The sequence below is a fragment of the Pogonomyrmex barbatus genome, unplaced genomic scaffold (genome assembly GCF_055798465.1).
Source record: "Pogonomyrmex barbatus isolate J1 unplaced genomic scaffold, ASM5579846v1 scaffold7, whole genome shotgun sequence".
NCBI classification, from domain to species: Eukaryota; Metazoa; Arthropoda; class Insecta; order Hymenoptera; family Formicidae; genus Pogonomyrmex; species Pogonomyrmex barbatus.
Genome location: NW_028297171.1, coordinates 2,302,691 through 2,325,378, shown reverse-complemented (window position 1 = coordinate 2,325,378; position 22,688 = coordinate 2,302,691). Strand labels below are relative to the sequence as shown.

The window sequence follows — 22,688 nt, the reverse complement described above, 5'->3', positions numbered from 1 at the left end:
GCGGTCCCGGCGGAACGATGGCGTAGCGAGGAAACGAGCGTGCGAGCGTGCGAGTGAGTGAGCGAGCGAACGAGCGAGCGAGCGGAGCGGAGCGGAGCGGAGCGTGCGAACGTGCTGTGTTGCTGGTGCCGCTGCTTGTGTGCCCACAGTGGCAACGCCATTTTCTGTGCCCGCGGGTGTAAGTCGATTCGCGTTCGTTTATCCGTTCGTACGCCTCCTGTTCGTTGATTCGCGCGGCCGATCGGTGGAACATCGCGACGTCTCGGGCGACGTCGTCCCACGTTGATCTCGGCGCCGCACCTTCTGGCGAGGCGGACTACGGCGTTCTGTCCGTTCATCGTGCTCGCACCGTGCTCGGCTTCCTCCTGGAATATGTATGAACACGCGGCGGACAACCGTACGACGGATACGATGGTGAGTGGCGAGCGAGTGTGAGCGTGAGAGAGACAGGGATAGAGAGAGAGAGAGAGAGAGAGAAACGGAAAAAGAGCGAGAACAAACGAGAGAGCGACGGAGACGGAGAAGGAGAATGGGATCCACGGAGTTCCGTGTGTTCCCGTTGTGACGTCTTGTCAGTCGATCCTTCTGCGATATGCCGTCGTTACGGGGCCGCGCGATAACGGAATTTCAGAGTCCCAAGCTAAAAAGTCGAGCAAAGACGGCAATATTATCGTCGCCGTCACCGCCGTTGCCGTCGCTCGATGGGCGGCGGTTTCCCCGGCGGGGGTGGGGGAGGGGCCGACACATGGCCGTCGTCGCGTAAGGCACGGGGCGCCAGCCGTCCGTTTCACTGTGCAGGGGGTGGCCCTCCCCGAGAAGTGTCCTCTCATTCTCTCTCTCTTCCAATCTCTCTCTTGAGGAGCGAGCAGATCTAGCGAGGCGTCATTTCTGTCTCTCTCTCTCTCTCTCTCTCTCTCTCTCTCTCTCTATATATATATATATATATATATATATATATATATATATATATATATATTTATCTATCTCTATCTCGTTTGAGCAAGAGAACGACGCCGTTACCTCCGTTGACAGCGCGACATCGCTTATGGAACGTCGCCGTTTTATCCGCGTGTAATTATTAACCCCTCGCGCGTCCGTGGGACGATAAAGATCCGGTGTTGCGATCACATTGATTAAATAATATGTTAGTTGGCTTGCAGCTCCGTTTCGAAAGAGAGCTCCGTTTTTATATCCTCTTTTATCACTATAGATTAACTTTAATCTCGGCTTAACGTGCTTTTTATTTTTCTTTTAATTTCAAGAATTAGAAAAAGATAAAGAACAAATTAAGTCGATCGACTTTAAATTAATGGCTTTTTGTAAATCAAGTTGTCTTGATTCCATATTTAATTTTTATCCCAATTTCAATGAGTAGCATGTTAATAATTATTAATTAAGTCTGTTATTTTATGGTCGAAATTACAATTATATAAAGAGAACGAATGTTTTTGTTGTCGACGATGAGAAAAGCGATCGATATCGATATCCGTTGATTTTCGCCATCGACAATCTTGTCGTTTCCGTCATTCGTGTTGCTCTTGCCGGGAATGACGTTTCACGCGTGAAACCCGGTAGGGAGAAACGTGAAATCACATTGAGTGCAAATAGTTAGATTAAATGTACAGAATGTTATTACATATAATACATGTTGTTGACAGTTTTATTGTTTATAATAATATATGTATATCAAAGAAGATCTAACTCGATGTTTAATTATGATAACAATTACGATTATAAGTATCAGACGATTCGATTCTCGCGTTATGTCGGGTGTCTTTTCAGGAAATGTGAAATGTGACCGTTTCTCTTTACGGTCAATCGAATACACTCGCGTGTGCGTGCATGGGAACCGGGGAAATCTGCGGGAAATGAACTACATGAGAAATTAGACGGAGCAGCGAAGGGGTGAGTTGGAGGAAGGGTCGGTGGAAGGAGCGACGTCGAGAATATCGCGCGCGATGTAAATCAGCGATCGTTTAAAAAATAATTTGCGTGTGAAATGAGTGCGGCGCCGTCGTTAACGGCGTGCGATACTGGGGCGTCCTGATCGCATCGATATCGTTATCGCTATACTGTCTCGATATTAGCTCACTTTGACATGGTCTCTTCGTCATGCCGTTTAATCGATATTCCTGCGATACATCGCAGCGTTCGGTCTTGAAGGATTAAGCGAGTTATTCTTGTAAAGGTTCGAGTTCGCGCGATTTCGCGAATGCGACACAAAGTGAGAGCGTTTTCTGCGCTCGACAACTCGGCGGACCTGGCGCGATCCCGAAGAACGGATCGTCCGTCTGACCTTTCCCGCGTTGATTTATTAATGAACCGTTAGATCGTCCGCGGTCGTGCATGCGTTTTATGTATGCGTGTGCGTGCATACGACACTATCGATTGACAACTGTGTTGACTTAAAAAGTCGCCCTGCCCTCTCCTTCTCTGTCATCTAGGCGCGAGTTCTCTGTCTGTGAGAATCGATTTTTAAAATTTGATATCCTGCAAAAGTTCCTCGGGAGATACGAAGGCGGGAAGAAAGTGAAGGAACTGATTAAATCTTTGACATGTTTCAAGTATCTGATTGATCCTTCTGAAGTCTTGAGATTTCTGAAATTTGGACTACCACTAAAGGTGGACTAACTCGCATTTCCATCGATGTAATTTTGATGTCGGTTAAATTTACTTTCTATTTTTATATAATTCTATAAATTAGAAGAAAATAAAGGGTAAATTGAAGCGAGATCAAAATTAATCTATGAAAAAAAATCTTCGCTAATCCCTTTCTTTTAGAATTTTATATTTATACTTTTTTAATACAGTTTATCGTTTGAAAGACTTGGGGATTTTCAAGTTTTGGAATTATTGAATTTTGACATTTTTACAAGATCTCCTATAGGCTATAGAGGCTTCTCGAATTTTGAGGCTTCTGGGAATTTTAGGATTCTCCAAGTTCGAAGACTTTATCGGTTGCGTCTTGGGATCTTTGTGACCCAATTGGATCTCGTTTACTCTCCCGGCTCTGTTGACATTCCCGATGTAGCCTGAGGGAGAATGCGACCGGCAAACCCGACCCTCTCGTTCGTCCACAGTTATTCGGCTAATCTTGGATCATCTTCCGGCGGATCCCCCTCAGCTACTGTTACCAGTTAAATCTTATTTGAAGCCGATAGGTAAATCGAATTAGTATCTATCCTTGAATTCTCGATAAGATTGTAAAATTACCTCGCGCTACCCTTTTTTCGTTATTATTGCTAGCCCTCTTATTAATTTTTAATTTATTAATCGTTTATCAATTCGGTAATTATTCTTCTAGCACTAATTCGCAAGAAAGTCGTGGATAGACACCCTATAGGGTAGGTAATAGCGTACTAACGCTTTTTTTTTCTTTACGTTACCTTGAACGGGGTCGACCGCGTGCCATTGTCGTGCAACGTAAATACATACCGTGGCATTCTGTTTCGCAAAATTTCTGCAAACGCATCGATGTAATTGTGCAATCGTACGCCGGACGGCCGGTTTTGCAGCCTCACGCGTGCAAATTCCGTCTGTCACGCGCGACTTTTTCATCTTTTTGCAGATTACTCCGTTTCCGAGATACGAAGTGCTGTACTACTACTTTTCCGATCATCTGTTTTTCTCGTCACGTAACAGCGGGTCTTCTATCAATTTTGCGTAATTGTTCTTGATTTATCGAGAATGTATTACATGGAAAAACATGTTGCACTTTTCTTTGAAAAAAAAGTTATTAAGCGATATTAATTGATGCAAACCGATGACATCGTCATCTTCAAGACTAGAATGATATGAATAATGGTGGAGTTAAATTAGAATCATGTAAGATTGAGGATGAACTTTCGCTTGAAAATATCATATGCGCAAAATGAAAGTGCCGATATCGCGATGGTATCTGAAGTATTTTTAACGCATCCCCGTTTGATACGAGCCTAAGAAACTCCGTGGGCTGCCGCGGCGTGATGGAAAAAGACGCGCGATGCAAAATCGATAGTCCGGCCTTTATGGTGCTCACGGTTCGAGGGTCGTGGGAAAATCGCTGCGGAATTGCGGAGTTAAGGCGCACCGGCGTCTTTGCTCCGTTAAAAACTGCCAGAAACGCGGGATTAAAACATTCTTACGCAACAGTCGCACACGTAATAGTATCCGACCGCGTTTCCGACCTACAGAGGGGACCAGCGCGAGAAATTGGGTTATAATGCATATTTTCAGTCGTGCCGCTTAAAATCCGCGCGATTGACGTCGCATTATCGAGGTCAACACTTCAGACCTAAATAGAGCCCTTAAATAGGTATGGAGAGCTCAGTCTTTCTCTCGGAAGAATTATAAAAAAATCGAAATTTCATTAGGCTGTAATTCAACGGCTGGAATTTTCCAAGTCGTCTCGTCTCTCTTTTAATTATTTTATGCTTTAAGTTTAAATATAAGTCACTTAAATCTCTTTTCATTTTGAATCCCTCTATCTGCATAACGATTTGAAATTTTTGAGACTAATTTGTTTGCTGCACTAATGCTTGTAAGCTCGAACTAATGTTACATCGTACGCGCATATCGGCCCCTTTCGGCGACTCAGTTTGACGAGGCTGTCGTCGACTCGGGGTCGGACTCGTTTATAGGAATTACCCAGATAATATCGCCGTTGATCCATCTTTAAATCGCAAGTGACGACGACTTAGTTTATTACAACGAGCCGCTTATTCGCGTACACCGTACTCCGCGAGCTCAGCGTTTTTGACAAGCAATCTGCTCTCATATAATCTGCACTTCTCAAGCGCATTACAAGCTTCAGTTGTGCCCGAGTGTGTGCAGTTTGATCTTCCCTCGCTATTAATCCTGCTTATCGCATCTTTTCCTATCGAACATCTGAACCATCTATTGCTATCAATGGAGTAATATCTTCGGTAGGGAATTCAACAAATATATAACGTATGAGAACATATTTATATTGAAATGATATTGAAATTATATTGAAATGAAATTTAATTAATCTATGGATTTTAAAAGTAATGTAAGTCCAATTCTGAAAAATTTATCTTCTGGAAAATCACATAGATGCAAGAAATTAAAATTTTTTTGTTTTCTTCAGGAAATCAGTCAGCTATGCGATTATGATTTTTTCAAGAATTTTATATGGTTGCGGTTTAATCCGTATTTGTGTGAAGACCTATGTAAGCTTCATGAGATAGAAAGACAGACAGAGAGAGAGAGAGAGAGAGAGAGAGAGAGAGAGAGAGAGAGAGAGAGAGAGAGAGAGAGAGAGAGAGAAGAGAGGAAGAGAGGAAGAGGGAATCCGCGCTAGTGGAAACTAGGCTAAGAGATGCCGCATTCGTTGGCACTGTTACAGTTATTGACATTGGTCGATAGGCGTATTTCAGTTCGCATGAATATTCCGATTAGGATTGAAAAGAGAATTCCGCTAATTTTAACTTGTTTTGATAAGATACTTTGTTATTTTTCTCGGTTGAGGCGTCAAGTATTTAAAGAAAACTTTTGCTACTTTTTAAAAATACATAAAATCCTTCCTTTAATTTAATGAAAATTTGTTTTAATTCATATCTTGTAATTTATTCAGCACATTTTACTAACGTGTGATTATAATTTTTTTTTTCATTTGTTTATTACATTATCTTTCAAAACAGCGCATATATTGGGTATATTGATATATTGAGCGTCTCTACAATATATTGAACTCGGGTCTATGAATTCGTCGATTTCAAATGATTGATCGATCGTCTTCGTGAAAAGAAAATTCTTTCGAAAAGTTGCAAAGTTTTCATCCATAATAGGCAATCCAATAATTCATCCAGTAATTGAATATATTCAGAGTTTTGATTCACAAGCAACTTGCATTCTTTTCTGCAGTCAGGATAATTAAATATAACAGGGCTGCGCGTTTGTTCAGCTTGATATCTCCGCGTAAATGATAACGCGGAAGCGTGTCCGCAAAACGGATTCGCTATGCATGATAAAAGAAAATGCGAACTACTGCCTACTAAGAAAATAAACAAATTTCGATTTATGATTCACGCTTGAAAAATCGAAAAATATATCTCGAGCGCAAATATCAGATCGCGTGATAAATAGATTATATGGCGTCTTATCATTTGAATTAACACGATCGCAATTAGTAACATTTTCAGATTCATATGGAATAAATATGTATAAACTAATAAAAATTGAAGCGGTAACATATGAACTGTATGATCATTTATAGATAATCGCGTCAAGAGATAAATTATAAAGTCAAGATTTAAAAAAATTACAATGGAATTAAGAGTAATAACTAAACTGTTCCTTTCAGAAACAACAAGTTCGTTATTGTTTATTTTAGGGTTTGCCAATGTCGATATCATGATAACTGTTAATATTGCAAAATTTTTTTGTTTGTTAAAAATTTAATTAACGCGAGAGTTTAATTACGGCTAAAATAGCGGGAAATAAAGTTCAACGAACGATGCAATAAAGTTTCGATCTTGTTGCGTATTTAATGTCATTTTATAGTTCTTATCGTTATCAGTGCACGCCTCCTAAAAAAAAAATGACATCGATTTCGACAAATGTATAATAAGCTCTCTTATTGATTTATTGACGATGGCGATTGATTAGTTGTAATCAATTATGCTAATTACATGTAAATTATTTTTAATGGAAACAAAATGTTTCCTTATGAAAATCGACTTATCCGAGTTATCAATATCTTGCGTCATGATTGAAAAAATTTATGTAGACTCAGTTCGTACTTGAGAATCTGGAAAACAAGCGTACGAGTGCTGCATTGTAGCCAGATTAATTCCCTGCCACATGTAGTGCACTGACCTTTGCCGAATACGATTTATAGTATAATATCTAAAGAGCTTTCAAGCTTTCGACACGCCATACGTAAGTATTTCCGAGTTCGAGGAAAAAAGGAGATAATTATCTTGATGGCATCGCTTACAAAGCCAGTCTCCGCCTGCGTTCGCCCAATTTACCATTTCAATCTACAAGAGAGCCGCCTCTCTCTCTTTCTAATTTGAGAAAGAGAATTAAATCTGCGAAGATGCGCATTTGCGCCTTGCCGCGAAACGGATCTGTGTACGTACACTAGCACATATACACGCGACTAGTAAGACCGGGATGCATCCGAGGTCGACGTCTCCGCACTCACCATGACGAATGTTACTCGATATTTTGCGCCACTGTCCATTCGTGGTCGAGCTTTTTCCTCCTCGAGTCCTTTTTCTGATTTTCTGATCCTCCCTATTTCAGGACCTCCTTATCTCTTTCGATAATTAGCCTCGTCCGACAAACGCTTTTATGTTCATTTTATTGCGATTTTCCCATCAAAATACCTGCTATTTTTTTCAGAAATTACACAAAATTCCTATTGATCCGAACTTTATTCAATCTGGCTAGTAATTAAAATAATAAACGCTTTATGGAATTTGTGATCAATTTTATCTAAAGATTTATAAATCGATGATCGAATCACGACAAAAATAACATCCTAAATTATGATCGATCTAATTTGTTGCCTTCAAAAATAATTGACGTATGCGCGCGCGCGTGTGTGTGTGTGTGTGTGTGTGTGTGTGTGTGTGCATGCATATGAAACATTAGATATCGGAAAATTAAAAATTTCTGCTAATGATGCAGGATAACTAATAATCTAAAAACTAAAAAGATAAACTTATAACATATCATAGATTTACGTTGTATTCCGTAGCAGAGAAATTTTACGATTAACTGACTTGGCAGATTTACAGATGTAATAGCAAGCAGGTAACTGCATTAACTCGGTGAACGAGTTTCTCGCTCCCTAACGAATGCTCTTTGCTTTGAAATTTCTTTTTTTGAAATGCTAAAATAAGGTTAACTAACCGGTTCCTGACATTCGATCCTTCGATCGAACACGCCGATTTGCAGCGCGCCATATAGTTACGATAGCAGTGTAGTCGCGTGTGACAGAAGTATATGTTGCGTGAGAGAACAAACCGGAAATACATGCATCGCCGAACATATTCGTGTGATGCTTTAACGCCCTCTTGTTCATTGTAGATCTTTAAATATCTATCCTAAAAGATTCTATAAATCTTTAACAAATATTTCATATGTATAAATTTTAAGGCTCTATGGAGGAGATACTAGGAATAGGAAATAAATATTAAATTTGGAAGTAAAATTTAGGGATAAAGAGTAAACGCAACGCATAATAGACAAGTAAGTAACTTACGTCCATTATGCATTATGTTTAATCTGTATCCCTAATTTTTATATATTTCTAAAATTATTATATTTTATTATATTGTTTATTTATTATTTATTTCTTATCATTTATTATATTTATTATATATTCCTATTTCTAATAATTCTAGCTCTGTTGTGTGCAGAATCTTAGTCTGTATTTATAATTATGATTTCTTAATTTATATAATTTTTTTGTGAATCCTTCACGTCGCAAATTTTTAACTTTTTTTATTGATTCTTGCTACATATGTTTTGTATTCAACTTCGAAACTGCGAATTACATTCACGGAACATATGAACGTGACGTCACCTTCTTTATTATCGAGGGATTGTAATTCTATTAAGTGTACAAAAAAGTTCTAAGCTTTAGATTTCATGCAACCGAAATAACAGTTTAAATTTTATATATCTTCCCGCCCTTTTGCAGTTTTAAAGGGTTGACATTTGACCTTCTAAAATGCCATACGGTTTGGCGTTTGATGCACATAATCTCAAAAATCAGTAGTGTTCACGATGGCAATAACAAAAGAGCATATTCGATTTTCCATCCACTTTGCGTTTCATCTGAAGAAAAATGCTGCTGAAGCCACTGCAATGATTTGTACTACATATGGAGAGAACGCTGTAAGTCATACTACATGTAAAAGATGGTATCAAAAATTTCGCCAAGGAGATTTCAGTCTTGAAGATGAACCGCGTGCTGGACGCCTTCAAAAGATTGAAACGGACGAATTGCAAGCACTGCTGGATATAAACTCTGCGCAAACTGAAAAGGAGCTTGCAGAACAGCTTTGCGTTACAGCAAACCATTTCCGTACGTTTACATACGATGGGAAAGGTTCAGAAGGAAGGCAGATGAGTTCCGCATGAATTGTCCGAAGACAACAAAAATCGTCGGCGTGACACTGCACTCACTTTGCTTTCAAAGTTTCGGAAAAAAGATTTTCTGCACAAAATCATTACAGGTGATGAAAAGTGGATTCTTTATGATAACCCTAAACGTAGAAAATCATGGGTTGACCCTGGTCAACCTTCGACATTGACGCCAAAGCTCAATATCCACGCCAAAAAGGTTTTGCTCTGTATCTGGTGGGATTGGAAAGGTGTGTTGTATTACGAGTTGTTACAACCGGATGAAACAATCACGGCAGACCGCGAACAACAATTGACCAATTTGAGCGATGCATTAGAAGAAAAGAGGCCATTTACTGGCCAAGGACGTCGTAAAGTGATCTTGCTTCATGACAATGCTCGACCACATGTTGCGAAAGCGACTCAGGACCATATCTTTGCGTTAGGCTTAGGAACTTCTCCCACACGCGGCGTATAGCCCAGACATGGCGCCTTCCGATTACTACCTATTCCGGTCGCTGCAGCATCATTTGGCTGATATACATTTCGTGAGATTTGAAGAGATACGAAAATGCATTGATGACTATCGCTTCGAAGCCGATGAGTTTCTATCGTCAAGGAATTCGCAAGCTACTCGAAAGATGGCAAAAGGTCGTTGATGCAAACGGGGAATATTTCGCTGATTAATATTTTTTTGTTTGTTTTTGAATAAAGATTGAATTTTACAAAAAAAAGCTCAGAACTTTTTTGTACACCTAATAGTATCGAAGAAATTGCCGCATTTCAATTTGCAATCCCGATGTTCGTTGATTTAGCTCGGGGCGAGGGTCGACGAGAATATCTTCAGGGTTCTTTAAACGTTATTGTTTCAGCGGGGTTCACATTCATCGACATTTCATTTCCACGATATTCAGTTTAAAATTCGTGAAAAAGCCAAGAGGGAGAAAGCTGCATTGAACTGCAACGATGATTTGCACGATTTTTGTTGTCAGTGTTTCGAAACATCCCCCATCACAGATTCATCTGCTTTCACTCGGCGGGTATGTCGGGCGCAATATCGAGAGCGTGAAATTCGAGGCGCGTTAAACCGAGATTCGCGGCGCGAGCCGATCGTTAATTGTTGACGGCACGACGACGGATCGATTCTCGGCGTTGTCTTGTCGCGCGCAATATTGATCAAGCCGCTAAGTCGACGAGGACGACTTATATAAAAGGGAGTCTGTTATTTCGAGTCGCTTCGAGTGGAATGATTTTATCGGCCAAGATTAGATCGAGACCGCTTATTGATCGTTGCACAGTTACAATATCACATAGAGAGAGCATCAAAAATTATTTGAGGAATTCTATCAATTTTATCACGTCGATAGGATAAGAAATCAAAGATAGATTTTTTTGTCGTAAATATATGATATGTTGGATATTTCAAAGAGCTTTTCAGCTTTTGAATACGAGTTTTAAGGAAAATTTCATAACATAAAAGATTCCTCGTCTCAGATGTATATATAAAATTAATATTATCTAAGAATCTAAAAGTTTCTTACAAAATTGACAAGTTTTGAAATCAGGAAATGTTTTGAAAGCCAAGATATGTGGTATCGAAGACTGGAGAAATTCTTATCCTCTCGCAAAAGTTGAGTAACAGTTTGACAGATTTCACCAAAACTATGTAAGAAAAACAAGTGAAAACCCGGTAGGAGCCACGATTGCATGTCGACATCTTTTTTTCCCCTCAAACGATGCAAATATCGCTAATGAGAAATGAGTGGTTTTTCAAAGGTGCCCACGTGCCTTCTCGAGCTTGCTCATGGTACGTTAACTTGAGCATTGCTTCAGGCCTAGTTGGATTTAACTCGAGCGGAAGAGAAGTGGTCTCAAACGTATCCCGCGATAAAAAGTCACGCTACTCCATTTCAGCAAAATTTTAGCTTTGCTTTACGCCAAAAAAATAATGCTAAAAGCGCAAAAAATTATGAGTAGATGCTATATTACGAGGAAAGATGTCGCACGAAATAACAAATATTTTTATCGTAGTGTCGGAAACTTTGGGCGGTTGCTGCACCTCCGTCAGCTTTACGTCGGCGTATACAAAATACGAGATGGTGATGGTGTCTACACACACATACACCAGGCAGGATATAAATATCTCTCGGCCGGGCAATCTCTCCCAGAGCAGTGCCACAGCTTTTCAGCACGTTGCTCCCGTAACGCATAAACGTCGATATAATTTATTCAACCTGTCGTTTTAGTGATCTCAACGACTCACATCCTTCCCTTATCAGTGACCCGAATATGGATCCTCTCTTTCTCTTCAGCTTGTCATCTCTTCTAGCTAAATTCTCACGCTTCAAATAGCCGCACGTGGCAATCTACTCTCGTTTGATAGAAATTATTTTATGAATTTTATTGAACGAGAAGACGGATATACATTTCTTACACAAATTATTCCTTAAAATTGTGAATTTATAAAATCATATGATTACGAAAGGATGTTATATAATGTTTGAACTAACTCTCGAATAATTTCTTTTAATTTTGCTTCTGCAGAGGAACGTCGATTGACGAACGGCGTTTGCATTTCGTTAGAACATTGCGACATTAATATAATCTCGAGAGGCGAGGAATGACATTTCGCGGATGGAAGATGGAATCCTAGATGCACGTCTCCCGTGATTGCAAAATCGTGGCACGTCGCGACATTAGCATAAACTCTTTGTTGCCGATGATGATGCCTAAGTCGGATTGCGTCGTTCGATCGCTCGATATCGTCTTGACTCTGATGCGTCGGTATGCGCTTCTCCTTGGTGAATCGCGTATTAAACGAGAATTAAAACGTTGAAGTGCCTAGCAAACATCTAGCAAATCATTTCACGAGATTTTATAAACCGACGATATAGCTAACAGCGCTAAAATGAAGGTAAAAAGTGACGAAAATAAAAGCGAGACGAGGTTCGAATTAATTTTTTAATTAATTAATTTTTTTGTAAGAGTAATATTCACATGTCATTTATTCAACATATCTCGATGTTATTTTTATCATCGAGTGTTGTTCGTTATTTCTCAATGAGACTTTTTTACAAGGGGGAGAGTTAATTTTGTAGATTGAGAGAGAGAGAGAGAGAGAGAGAGAGAGAGAGAGAGAGAGAGAGAGAGAGAGAGAGAGAGAGAGAGAGAGAGAATGTTTGCACACGAGACAAGCGGGATGAAAGCCCCAGGTGATAATTCCAGAAAGAAATTTGTTAAAGTCGTAGAGTATCGCATTGATTTCTCCAGAGGATAGTGACCTTGTATTTCTTGCGTACGCCAACTTGTTTCATGCGTGACCATATGGTCGACATGTGCATTCTCTGTTCTAGCAACCGCATGTGTATACCAGGATGCAGTCGTAAACGAGCGTGAATAATCGGTGGAATCAGCGCTGCATCTTAGTCATTGTCGTCCACTACCAATATAAAATGAATATAAAACAGATTGAACAGTTCGGCATTTTATTGTGAAGCAAGAGAATTTATTTATTTCGACAGCTTTTTGGCATTATAGGCATGTCCGTATCAAATTGTAAGGATTCGTAAGACTATAGTGAGTTCAAAAGTTACATTTAATTTTCCTAAGCGAAGCCAAGAAATTACTTTCTTTTCGTACAAGTTTTTAGAGAGGAAAAATATGAAGGAAAAAATTTTCGATAAAGGAATTTTTTTGGCGTATATCCATTGATGAAAGGTTCCGAATTCATGTGGAATTTATTATCTATTATTTATTATTTTTTAATTATTTACTTATTCGACTTGGAGCGACGATTTATTAAAGTCGCTGCAGATGTAGTTGCGATTGAATGCAGCTTTGAAATAAGTGCAACGCGAACGACGATCGACGGACAAGGAATGAGTAGGTCTTTCCGGTTTTCACTCGTCATGTGGTAGTAATAGTAGTAATAGTAGTAGTAGTAACAGTAGCAGTACACAGCGAGTACTCGTAAGTCGTACTTACGGCGTAGTAGTGACCTTTCAGTCTCAGGATACTACCTACCTTATGCAAGTCTGCAACATGCGGCAGCGTGTCTGCGGTTTCATTCACGACGAAACACACGCGAGAAACTCACCGCACCCGATTCCTGTTAGCACGAACGCTTAAGTTTAATAGGCCACAAGCATTGACTTGCATTGACTAGCAGCAGAAAGCATTTAAATCCATGCTGGATAGTGAATCGACTTGGAAATTAGTATTTCCAGAAATATCGATGTGCCATCGAAATAAATAAATTATTCAATCTTTAACGTTATTTTGATTGCAATTAATTTATTTTGTGTGCGTGCGTGCGTGCGTGTTAATTATTTTTTAAATTTAGCGATAAATTTAATTAAATTGTTCGTATGTAGTTATAATGAATTAATTATGAATAATGAATTAATCTTGTATTTTTATATCATTTGGTAATAGTTATCATTTTTCTCGTGAAATATTATGTTAGTATTCATGTATAATAATTCGTTATGCAATTTTATTATGTCTTCTCTCGATTCAACGGCGAAATTAGTCGTGTATTATTAATCTCGCTCTACCTGGTTTGAGTTCGACTGTTGACTGTTCGATTGCGTAGGAGCTTAATAAAATACAGATATACCGGTGTGACAAGGGCTAAAGACTGTAGTGACTGTGATGACTCACCATGTCGTGCCCATATGGTCGATTGAGTTGCCCTATGAAGTTTACTTGGGGATCAACCGTGCAATAAATTAAAATTTTTGATATTGGCTACTGTGACATTTATTAATACAATATCAAATTTTACGAATGGTTTATATATTTTTAAATAACGGATTATTATTCTAACCGAGGTTACGAGCGATTGTGATATTTATGATTATTGTTATACGAAAAAAGACTTTAAGATGTGTTACGGCGGTGTAATTTGTTAAAGATAAAGAAAATGATTGCCGACTCTCTGCTCATTGACAGCGCTATGCTGCGTGTTGATAAAAATCGTTTGTATTATTCACAGGTTGTGGCGTGAACCGGAAAATCATGGCGACCGATATAGCCACCTTGCTCTAATGGCAGCCAGTGCGCGATAAGATATTATCGTTATCACTGACGGTCTGCGATTGCGTAACACGTGTGTTTTGTTGCGTGTGTACGCGAGTATTCGTCGCAGTTGCGTGGCAGTTGCGAAAATCATAGGAAAATATGATGAGCTAGCGGAGATAAGAGAAATAAAATGATAACAGTCGACAAGATGTTTCGAATTAAATTTTTAATATAGTCACAACTGAAGAGATCTGAGATTCATCCAATTCTCCTGATTTATTTCGCTCTCTCTCTCTCGAGCTCTCTTACTATTTGCACACTACCGAGTAGTAAGAACTGGATCAAAGGGATGTTCCTGAATGGAAATCAAATATTCATCTCGTTAGCGGGCCTCCCCTCGGAAAGAGATAGTTTTAATGTACGACTTTACGCTCATCGAGCATTCCTCACTAATTATTCGAGACATCACGCTTCAAATATTTCAGATCTAGCGAAAAGAACTTTATCTGATACACAAACGTGTTTGAAACAATGTTATTATGAATTAATAAATTAATATATTGGTTACTATGATATATTGTTAAGAGAAGTTTGTTTAATTATTTTGAAAAATCGATACTAGATTAGTGATTAGTGATTGAGATGATATACTATTAAAAATATTGTAACTGTATTTTTAGAAATATTGTGTTTTAACGTTATTATTATTAATATCTTTTGAAATACGTTTCATGACAAAATTGCAACTTTTAAACGATGTATAATTTTTATCAAATACATTTTGATTTAGTGATTTTTTTTCATGATGGTCCTGGATGGTTGATTTCAGGTCTCGAGAGAACGGTGAGTAAGTTACCGTAAAAAGAAGCTAGGAGGAACAAGCAGCCGGCGAGCCGAAGATGCCGCTTCCGAAGCGATTGGTGGAGCCCGTGCATGTGGCACGCGGCACCATTCCTGAGGACTTCCCGCTGCCATCGGAACTTGAGGCAGCCACTAATGGCACCCTGGCCAATACTATCAGGCAACTGTCCAGTCTATCGAGGCATGCCGAAGATCTATTCGGCGAGCTAGCGAGGGAAGCGCATGGATTGAGCGATCGAGCAAATTCCCTACAGGCTAGAATAGATCGTTTAGCCGTCAAGGTCACCCAGTTGGATAGTAACGTTGAAGAAGGTACGCTTGTATTTTAATTTACAAGTTAACCAAAGTAGTTTACAAATCAAGAAAAATCAAGAAAAAGAAAAGAAAAGGATTATAATTTATAAAGATTTAGATAAATATCTTCTCATTTTCTGCGCAGTCTCGTTGCAAGATATACACATGAGGAAAGCCTTCAAGAGCTCTGTGGTATTCGACCAACAAGTTGTCTCTAGAGACACCATGCCAACGGCGATGCTGGAAACGTATCACCAATGCGACACGCCACCACCCTTGGATAAGCTTAATATTTATAGGTAATTAATGGTGTTTATAAATTTCAAATAGTTCAATTTGGAAAATGATTGAAATATTAATTATTGCCTCGATTTCAGGGAGGATGGCAAGGATGGTTTAAAGTTTTATACTGACCCGAATTACTTTTTCGATCTGTGGAGTCAGGAAATGCTCAAAGACACAGAGAAGAAACTACACGATCGAGGGAAGAAGGTAGAAATCTTTACGCGATAATATATTCAAAGACGCACCTCGATAACTATTGCACTATTTATAACATTTGTATCATAGTATTCTGAATCTTAATCAATTTAATTGATTATAAATTAGTCAAATTGTAATTTGATCAATGTAATTCTCTGATTTTCAAAGTTATCGAGATGCGTGAATTCATATAGATATAATTTTTTTATGATTACTTAAACGTGTCTAATATTGCGATTCTAACTACTGAATTACTATCCCCTTCGTTATAGAGCGAGTCTGAATATGCCGAACCGTTCAGAGAGGCAAGTCGATGGTTTGGATCTCTTTGTAGTTTCTTTTTAATCTCTCTTATCCCTTTTACAAAACATCTAATAGTATCTCAATCAGTGAATCGATTGAACGCCACCAGCCACTTCACTCTCATTGCATAATCACTCTCTCTGTGGTTTTTCTTTCATTAACCGACCTTTTTGCGCGCTGATATAGAGACTGACGTTAGATGCTCGCTTTCTCGAAGTTATGTAGTTGTGCTAATAGCCACGTTTTCTCAGTGGCCGGATATCACTTTGCGTAGATCGAATACGAATAGACTTTCTCATCGAAGTTTTCAAGTTTGTCGACCTTCTTGACAAGATCGAGAAGGATGGACAAAAGTTCCATCTACGCAGGGCCTGATTTTGACTCGGAGCCCTTCCCATTCCTTCCGTAAACTGAGTTGTGTTCTTTGATACTCGAAACAAGTTTTTCCCACTCACCATCACTTTGTGGATCACTTATGTAATGCCGTTCTCTGCAATTTTCATGTACATGCAAGTTTTGAATGTACTTTATAGAACTACGTTATATTCATCATCCACCGACTCATCATCGACCGACATCAGTATTCCCATGATTTTGATCGTCTCATCGTCCATTTCAGGATTATCTCATCTCCATTTTGCCATGTTTGTCGCGTAGAAAATAAAATAGTCGCCGTGAAGAATAAGCTGTTTTTTTTTCTTATGGCAATAACTTTTGCAAGATTCGAAAAATATAATTATCATTTTTCAAACTTCGCTCTTTTATTTTCTACGCATATTCACATCCTATTTAACTATTGATCCAGTAAATTTTGATTTTGTTCAGAAACGACGGTAATGTCTTTGAATAATTTTAAAATAGTATCCTTTTTCTTCAATTATAATTCTGTAAAAAATTTACTGAAATGACTTTGTCGCTGGATCAATCGTCGGGACCTTCTTGATTTAAATCGATTGTGCTTGACTTACATGCGATGCACCTTGATCGTTGCTTATTTTGTGTTACACATTCTAAATTTCTTTATTCTTCGCGAAACAGCCGCACAGGCCTCGGAATGAGGGTGGCGGCGGAGGTGGAGGCAGACACAAGAAGCGCGTAAGGCAGCCGCACAACACGAGGGAACGGCAACGGCAATTGGCCGTTGGCCATGGCGAATATATCATGCCGACACAAGCGGTACAGTATAGAGCGCCGCATAATGTGCAGCCTGATGATGCTCTACTAGGAATGATGACGGATCCCAGGCCACCCAGGCCCAACAGTATCGAATTGCGAAGAAGCTACCCTTCAGAAGAGCAGAATCTTTATAGCCCGCCGTCTTCCGATCATTACAGGTGGGAATATCGTGACAATGTATCTAATAATAAATCCGTAACTAATAATTCTAAAATAATAGATGATACTTAAGTACTAATATATTACTAATCCGCAAATTGTCTTCAATTTATTTTTGTTATAGGGCAACAAACTATATGACTCAAGGATATGATGAAAATCCGTACTATGCCTCGAGTCAGGCACCAGTCGGCAGCGAAACGTATCAAAGCCCTGGCGGTCAGAGCACTCCGAGTCGAGGCGGTAGGTCACGGCCATCGCAGCCACCACCGGCACCGCCGAGTAACGCTTCCAGCAACTCCACGCCCACGGTGGCATCTGCCAACAATACTCCCACTAGGGGAAGATCCATGAGCATCGGCAGGGACACTCTGCCACCGCCACCTCCGCCACCAGGAGAAACTATGTCTCCTCCTTCCATGAATGGTACGTTACTTATGTTAATTATTATTTTTATCTTATCCTATTCGAGATTAATAATTATTAATTAAGATTTTTAAAAGGCGAAGTATTTCTAAAAGGCGAAAACATATAACATTTATTTTGCACGACCGTTGCTTTAGGTTCCATACCGCCGCACCTACTAAATAGAAGTGGAAGTCGGTCGGACAGTCCTTTGCCAAGCCAACGTTCGACGCCGACACCGCCAAATCATTCAGGCCAGTTGGGCGCGGACGAAACAGATCCAGCACCTCAAGACCTTCCACCACCCCCGCCCACCCCAGATCCTACTCCACCGAGACCTATTTCACCTCCATGCAACATCCCACCACCTCCACCGCCACCGCCCCCTCCACCAGTCGCCAACGGACCCATAGCGCCGTTGCCATTAACGAACGGCGACATCGCAAAGATGATCGCAACCAATCCGCCGAAGTTGAAGCCCTTGAAGAGCATTGTAGACGGCCAGTTAAGGAAGCCTGTCAATCCGAATATTCCACTGGTCGATCCACGAAACGACTTACTCAAGGCGATTCGTGACGGTAAATTACATTCGTACTTTATAATTTTTAATTAAATCAAAAAGAAATAAAAAAATGCTTTTAAAAAATCGAATATCTTTATGTCAAGTCATTACTTAAAAAGCAATACTACTTTACTCAAAGCGATCGTTTTTCAGGTATAAAGCTGCGTAAAGTAGAAAAGATCGAGCAAAAAGAAGTGGAGCGCGTAAACGCACTTAATGATGTCGCATCCATTTTGGCACGTCGTGTTGCCGTTGAGTTCAGCGACAGTGACTCGGCATCGGAAAGCGAATGCGACAGCGAAGGTTGGGGCGAACAGGAGAGCAATCTGGCGTGACCCAACTCTCTATCATCTACCGCCGTCACTGCCTCCTAGGGAAATGGCTGATGATTAACTCGTTTTGATGCTCGAATGCCATCCTAATGTTTCCTGGCGCTGTAACGAGTCGATTTGTTTCGTTTCTCGTTTCGTATCTCCGTGACTGATATCTCACTTCCGAGGGACTGCAAAATATTCATGTATTTTAAATGTTGTCTATTCCGAATTTTCAGGACTAAATCAAAATAAGTTCTAAATCATAAAAACATAACTTTGCATGAGAGATCCTCTTTACAGAGATTATTTGTCATGGAGAATACGTCGCAAGGTAGGATCTTAATTTATTATCGTTCGTCAACAAACAAAGACAGTATATTTAATTGAAATAATAATTGTTTGCTCCTTTCATCGCGTTATCAATATAAGAAAAAAGAAAATAATATTGACATCAAATTTTGTCGCCTTATTAATTTCTCATATTGAGACATTTATTCTATGGAAAGAAATAATATCATTTGTAATTTTTAACTAATAATATGATTTGTAATATTAGTTGAAAATGTATTAAATTTTTGAAAAAATAATTCTTTGATGATTTCATGAGATTGTCAGTCATGGCAAAACATCAGACAGTCATGTCATTTTTTTGTCTCAGAAATCAACTAGTGAAATTAATCAGTCAATCAGTCGACAAATCAATACCGTTTAGTTTAACCTTAGGACGTTTTCGAAGACACGCTAATTGTGGCCAATTTAATCATGAGGGTAGCTTAGCCGAATCGCAATTCAAATATTGAGTGCAACGAACGGAGCACTCGTGAGCTCACAAAGGAATATAATATTAAGCTCACACATTAGTTAATAATATAATTCAGATATCCAGGTTGCAAGGTCCTGGAACGATAAAAAAATTCTGAAAACAGCAGCCGACAAATTGAATGTCACGTTTATAATCTCTTTGAAAAAGCGTGCTTTATATTAAATATCTTCCGCATATTTCTGGCTTTTATGGCCTTCTCAGAAAGATCACATTCAGATATATTAATATATATACACAATACATATACGCACATATATATTATTTTATAATATGTTATCATTAATCACTGTATAAAATCATCCATTAAATATCTATAAATTTGTATAAACTTTCGAAGTAAACGAATATAAAAAGATATTAAATAAAAAGATGTTCGACTATTTAATTATTAAATTTCTACGCGTGATTCTGATATTTATAAACGAGATATAATTCCGATCAATAATGGTTACAAGGCATTCAAACTGTCGGCGGAAATATGCGCACACTGAAAAAGTGAACATCGACTTGCCGAAGTCTTGACTTATCAAAGAGAATGACTTCCTTCCTGGCACATTCCATAACGACTCTGTACGACGATCGTTCACTCACACATATACATAAATAATAATATAAAGATAATAGTAGTAGTAGTAATAATAATAGTAATAATAATAATAATAATAATATATAAGCGTCTTTACTTACTCCAATGACGAGCGCTCCGCGTACACTATTGATAAGACGCGAATTAAACCAAAAGGCGCAAGGCTGGGTACTCTCTAGAGCGAGACTGTAAGATAGAAATCTTAATACCGAAGCTCCTTTCGTATTTTTGTCAAGAGAATCCTCCAGAATTTTCTTATCCTCTGCGAACCGCGATCTTCCATGTTGTGGCGCTAGGAATGTACGAGATGACGTGAAAGTAATCGCCTCAGTTCTACGAATATAAAGAATCTCTTCTATTATATTTAAATTCTTTCTTTTTCGAACAATTTGGTAATGTATTATTTTGTTCATCATTGATTTATGACATTCTCGTGTTATATTTTTACGCTAAATATTTTAACTTTTAAGAAGAGAAAAGCGGAATTTTTTTAGATATTTGATAAACGAGGCGATTGCTTTTGCCGTATCGCATATGGAAATTTATATCGATAAATTTAAATTGTTAAGAATAAAATGGTGCGAAAAATATCAGGAAGGATTTCTAACTATCTATTAACTTGAAAAAGACAAAAGAGAGAGGATATATGCAAATATATAATATTACGTTAGCGAAGCAGGAGCACAGTTGCCAATTGGAGGATAAACTGAGAGAAAGAAATACGATTGTGATTTATTTTGCATCGATGTTTGTGAAATACGACGATGATGACGACGATTCTAGATAAGCCGATATGCATATGTATATATACATACATATATTTAAACATGTATGTGTATATATATATATATATATATATATATATATACATACAGATATATATGATTATATATATGTATATATATATATATATATATATATATATTATAGAATATATAAAAGATATCGATTGCGATGAGATTGCTGTAAAGTTTCATGGTGGCGAGGAAAACGAGCAATTTTTTTCTCCGCTACCTCCGAATTTTTCTGAGAGTAAGATCTGTAAATGTTCTTGTATGTATCGCAAATCTTCTGTAAGTAATGCGAAAATGGGGCGAGCAATTTCGTTGGACTAGGTAAATGGACACTCAGTTTGCCTAAAAGAAAGCTAGACATATTTAAAGTGTCGTCAGAAAATAATCATCGATTTTAAAAATGTCCTCGGAAAATCCAGGTCAACTTTATATTTTATATACTGTATTTCTTCATTTCAAAGTTGACTTAAATCTATTTCTATTAACAATGTTCGATTGATTCGAGCTAACTAAACACAAGAATATAAAGTGTTTTACGAAAAAGCAAAACGATGTTCGATTCATCGGCAACGACGTGTGTACATTTACATAAGTCTGAGAATACTCTACTGAGAAGCTGAAAGCTCTAATTGCAGTATAACAATAATAATCAATATACGAGGCTCATTGAGATAAAAAAACAAAGTACCGAAAGTTTGAGTTTTTAATTTATTTGAAACTGGACAAAGAATAAGCAGTTTTAAACAAAATCGAATAATTTCCTGTACAGCAATTAAATCGATTAATTTAGGCAATTTAATGTTATTCCTGTGCAGTGACTAATTTTATCATAAGAGCAAAGCATTTCATTTGATGAATTATGTTTATCTTACATCCGTGTCATCAGTAGATGGTGATTTTGTTTAGCTTCTTAGATGAATTGTACTTCATGTCGGAGATGTCTACTATTTTGTTTGAATAATTCATATTTCGTGTAGGGGATGCGTCAATAACTTTAAAAAGATTGTGTTTCCCTTAGATTTAAAAAAAAAATACTTTTAGATCATACGTATCACGAAAATCTTCCGAGCACTTTAGTGATTTCGCAAAAATATCGGCGCATCTGGTACACAGACAAATAGCGTGCAGTGCAGATCGAAACTAGACGTAAGGACATTAGATATAAAAGATATTCTTAGCTATTTCGCCAATTTACGACACAGTATTTATCGAAGATTTTTTTCTAAAGAAGAGAGAAAGGGGGAAGGAAGAGGAGAAGAAAAGGAGGTGAAACGGGATTCTCTTTTGGATGTAAGCTTCTCGATATCGTGCGAGTTTGTATGAAATAAATATAATTGTCACTCGTCTCAGCCGCGCTTTCCGTAAGGGGTTTTCCGTAAAACTAAATTATTGTAAAACCGTTGTGTACCTAATGTCCACGGGTATTCCAAAGCTTATGTAAAACGAAGTGTATGCTCGTGATATAGATATATATGTATAAATAAATAAATATATATATATATACACACACACATACACACACACACACACACACACACACACACACACACACACACACACACACACACACACACACACACCGACACGAGAAACGGTCGTCGGGATAGGGCGATATGATCCGAAAGATGAGGAGAGGAGTCTACGAATCGAAGAATGGTCTGAGGCTCGAACTGGTCTCCGGATCCATCCAGATTGCAAGAACGTTATTTACCCACACCGTTACAATTACGATGGTATTATTATTATTAATAATAATAAATTTGTAGCAAATCTGTACAAAGCCAAATAAATAAAAAAAATTTCGTAAGTCCTCCATCTGAAATTT

General features: G+C 38.3%; 1 protein-coding gene across 3 annotated transcripts; it reads left to right on the top strand.

Moving 5' to 3' along the window:
• On the top strand, nucleotides 1–22,670 carry SCAR (wiskott-Aldrich syndrome protein family member 3 SCAR). 3 transcript variants are annotated; one of them, XM_011648405.3, is made up of 9 exons: nucleotides 1–414; nucleotides 14,933–15,276; nucleotides 15,404–15,557; nucleotides 15,636–15,750; nucleotides 16,014–16,046; nucleotides 17,083–17,378; nucleotides 17,504–17,805; nucleotides 17,943–18,362; nucleotides 18,500–22,670. In XM_011648405.3, exons 2-9 carry the CDS (start codon nucleotides 15,003–15,005, stop codon nucleotides 18,679–18,681), a joined length of 1,776 nt encoding a protein of 591 aa, XP_011646707.2. In that variant the 5' UTR covers nucleotides 1–414; nucleotides 14,933–15,002; the 3' UTR covers nucleotides 18,682–22,670. The 3 variants fall into 3 exon arrangements, with proteins under 3 accessions (XP_011646707.2, XP_011646709.2, XP_011646708.2); XM_011648406.3 differs by lacking the exon at nucleotides 1–414 and adding an exon at nucleotides 14,497–14,521; XM_011648407.3 differs by lacking the exon at nucleotides 16,014–16,046.
• The last annotated feature ends 18 nt before the right edge of the window (nucleotides 22,671–22,688 follow it).

Excerpts from the sequence above, each read along its gene's own strand:
- SCAR (XM_011648405.3), top strand. The coding sequence starts at position 15,003 with ATGCCGCTTCCGAAGCGATTGGTGGAGCCCGTGCATGTGGCACGCGGC. Across the intron at positions 15,277-15,403 it reads GGATAGTAACGTTGAAGAAG|TCTCGTTGCAAGATATACAC; the intron begins GTACGCTTGTAT and ends TTTTCTGCGCAG. Across the intron at positions 18,363-18,499 it reads ACTCAAGGCGATTCGTGACG|GTATAAAGCTGCGTAAAGTA; the intron begins GTAAATTACATT and ends ATCGTTTTTCAG.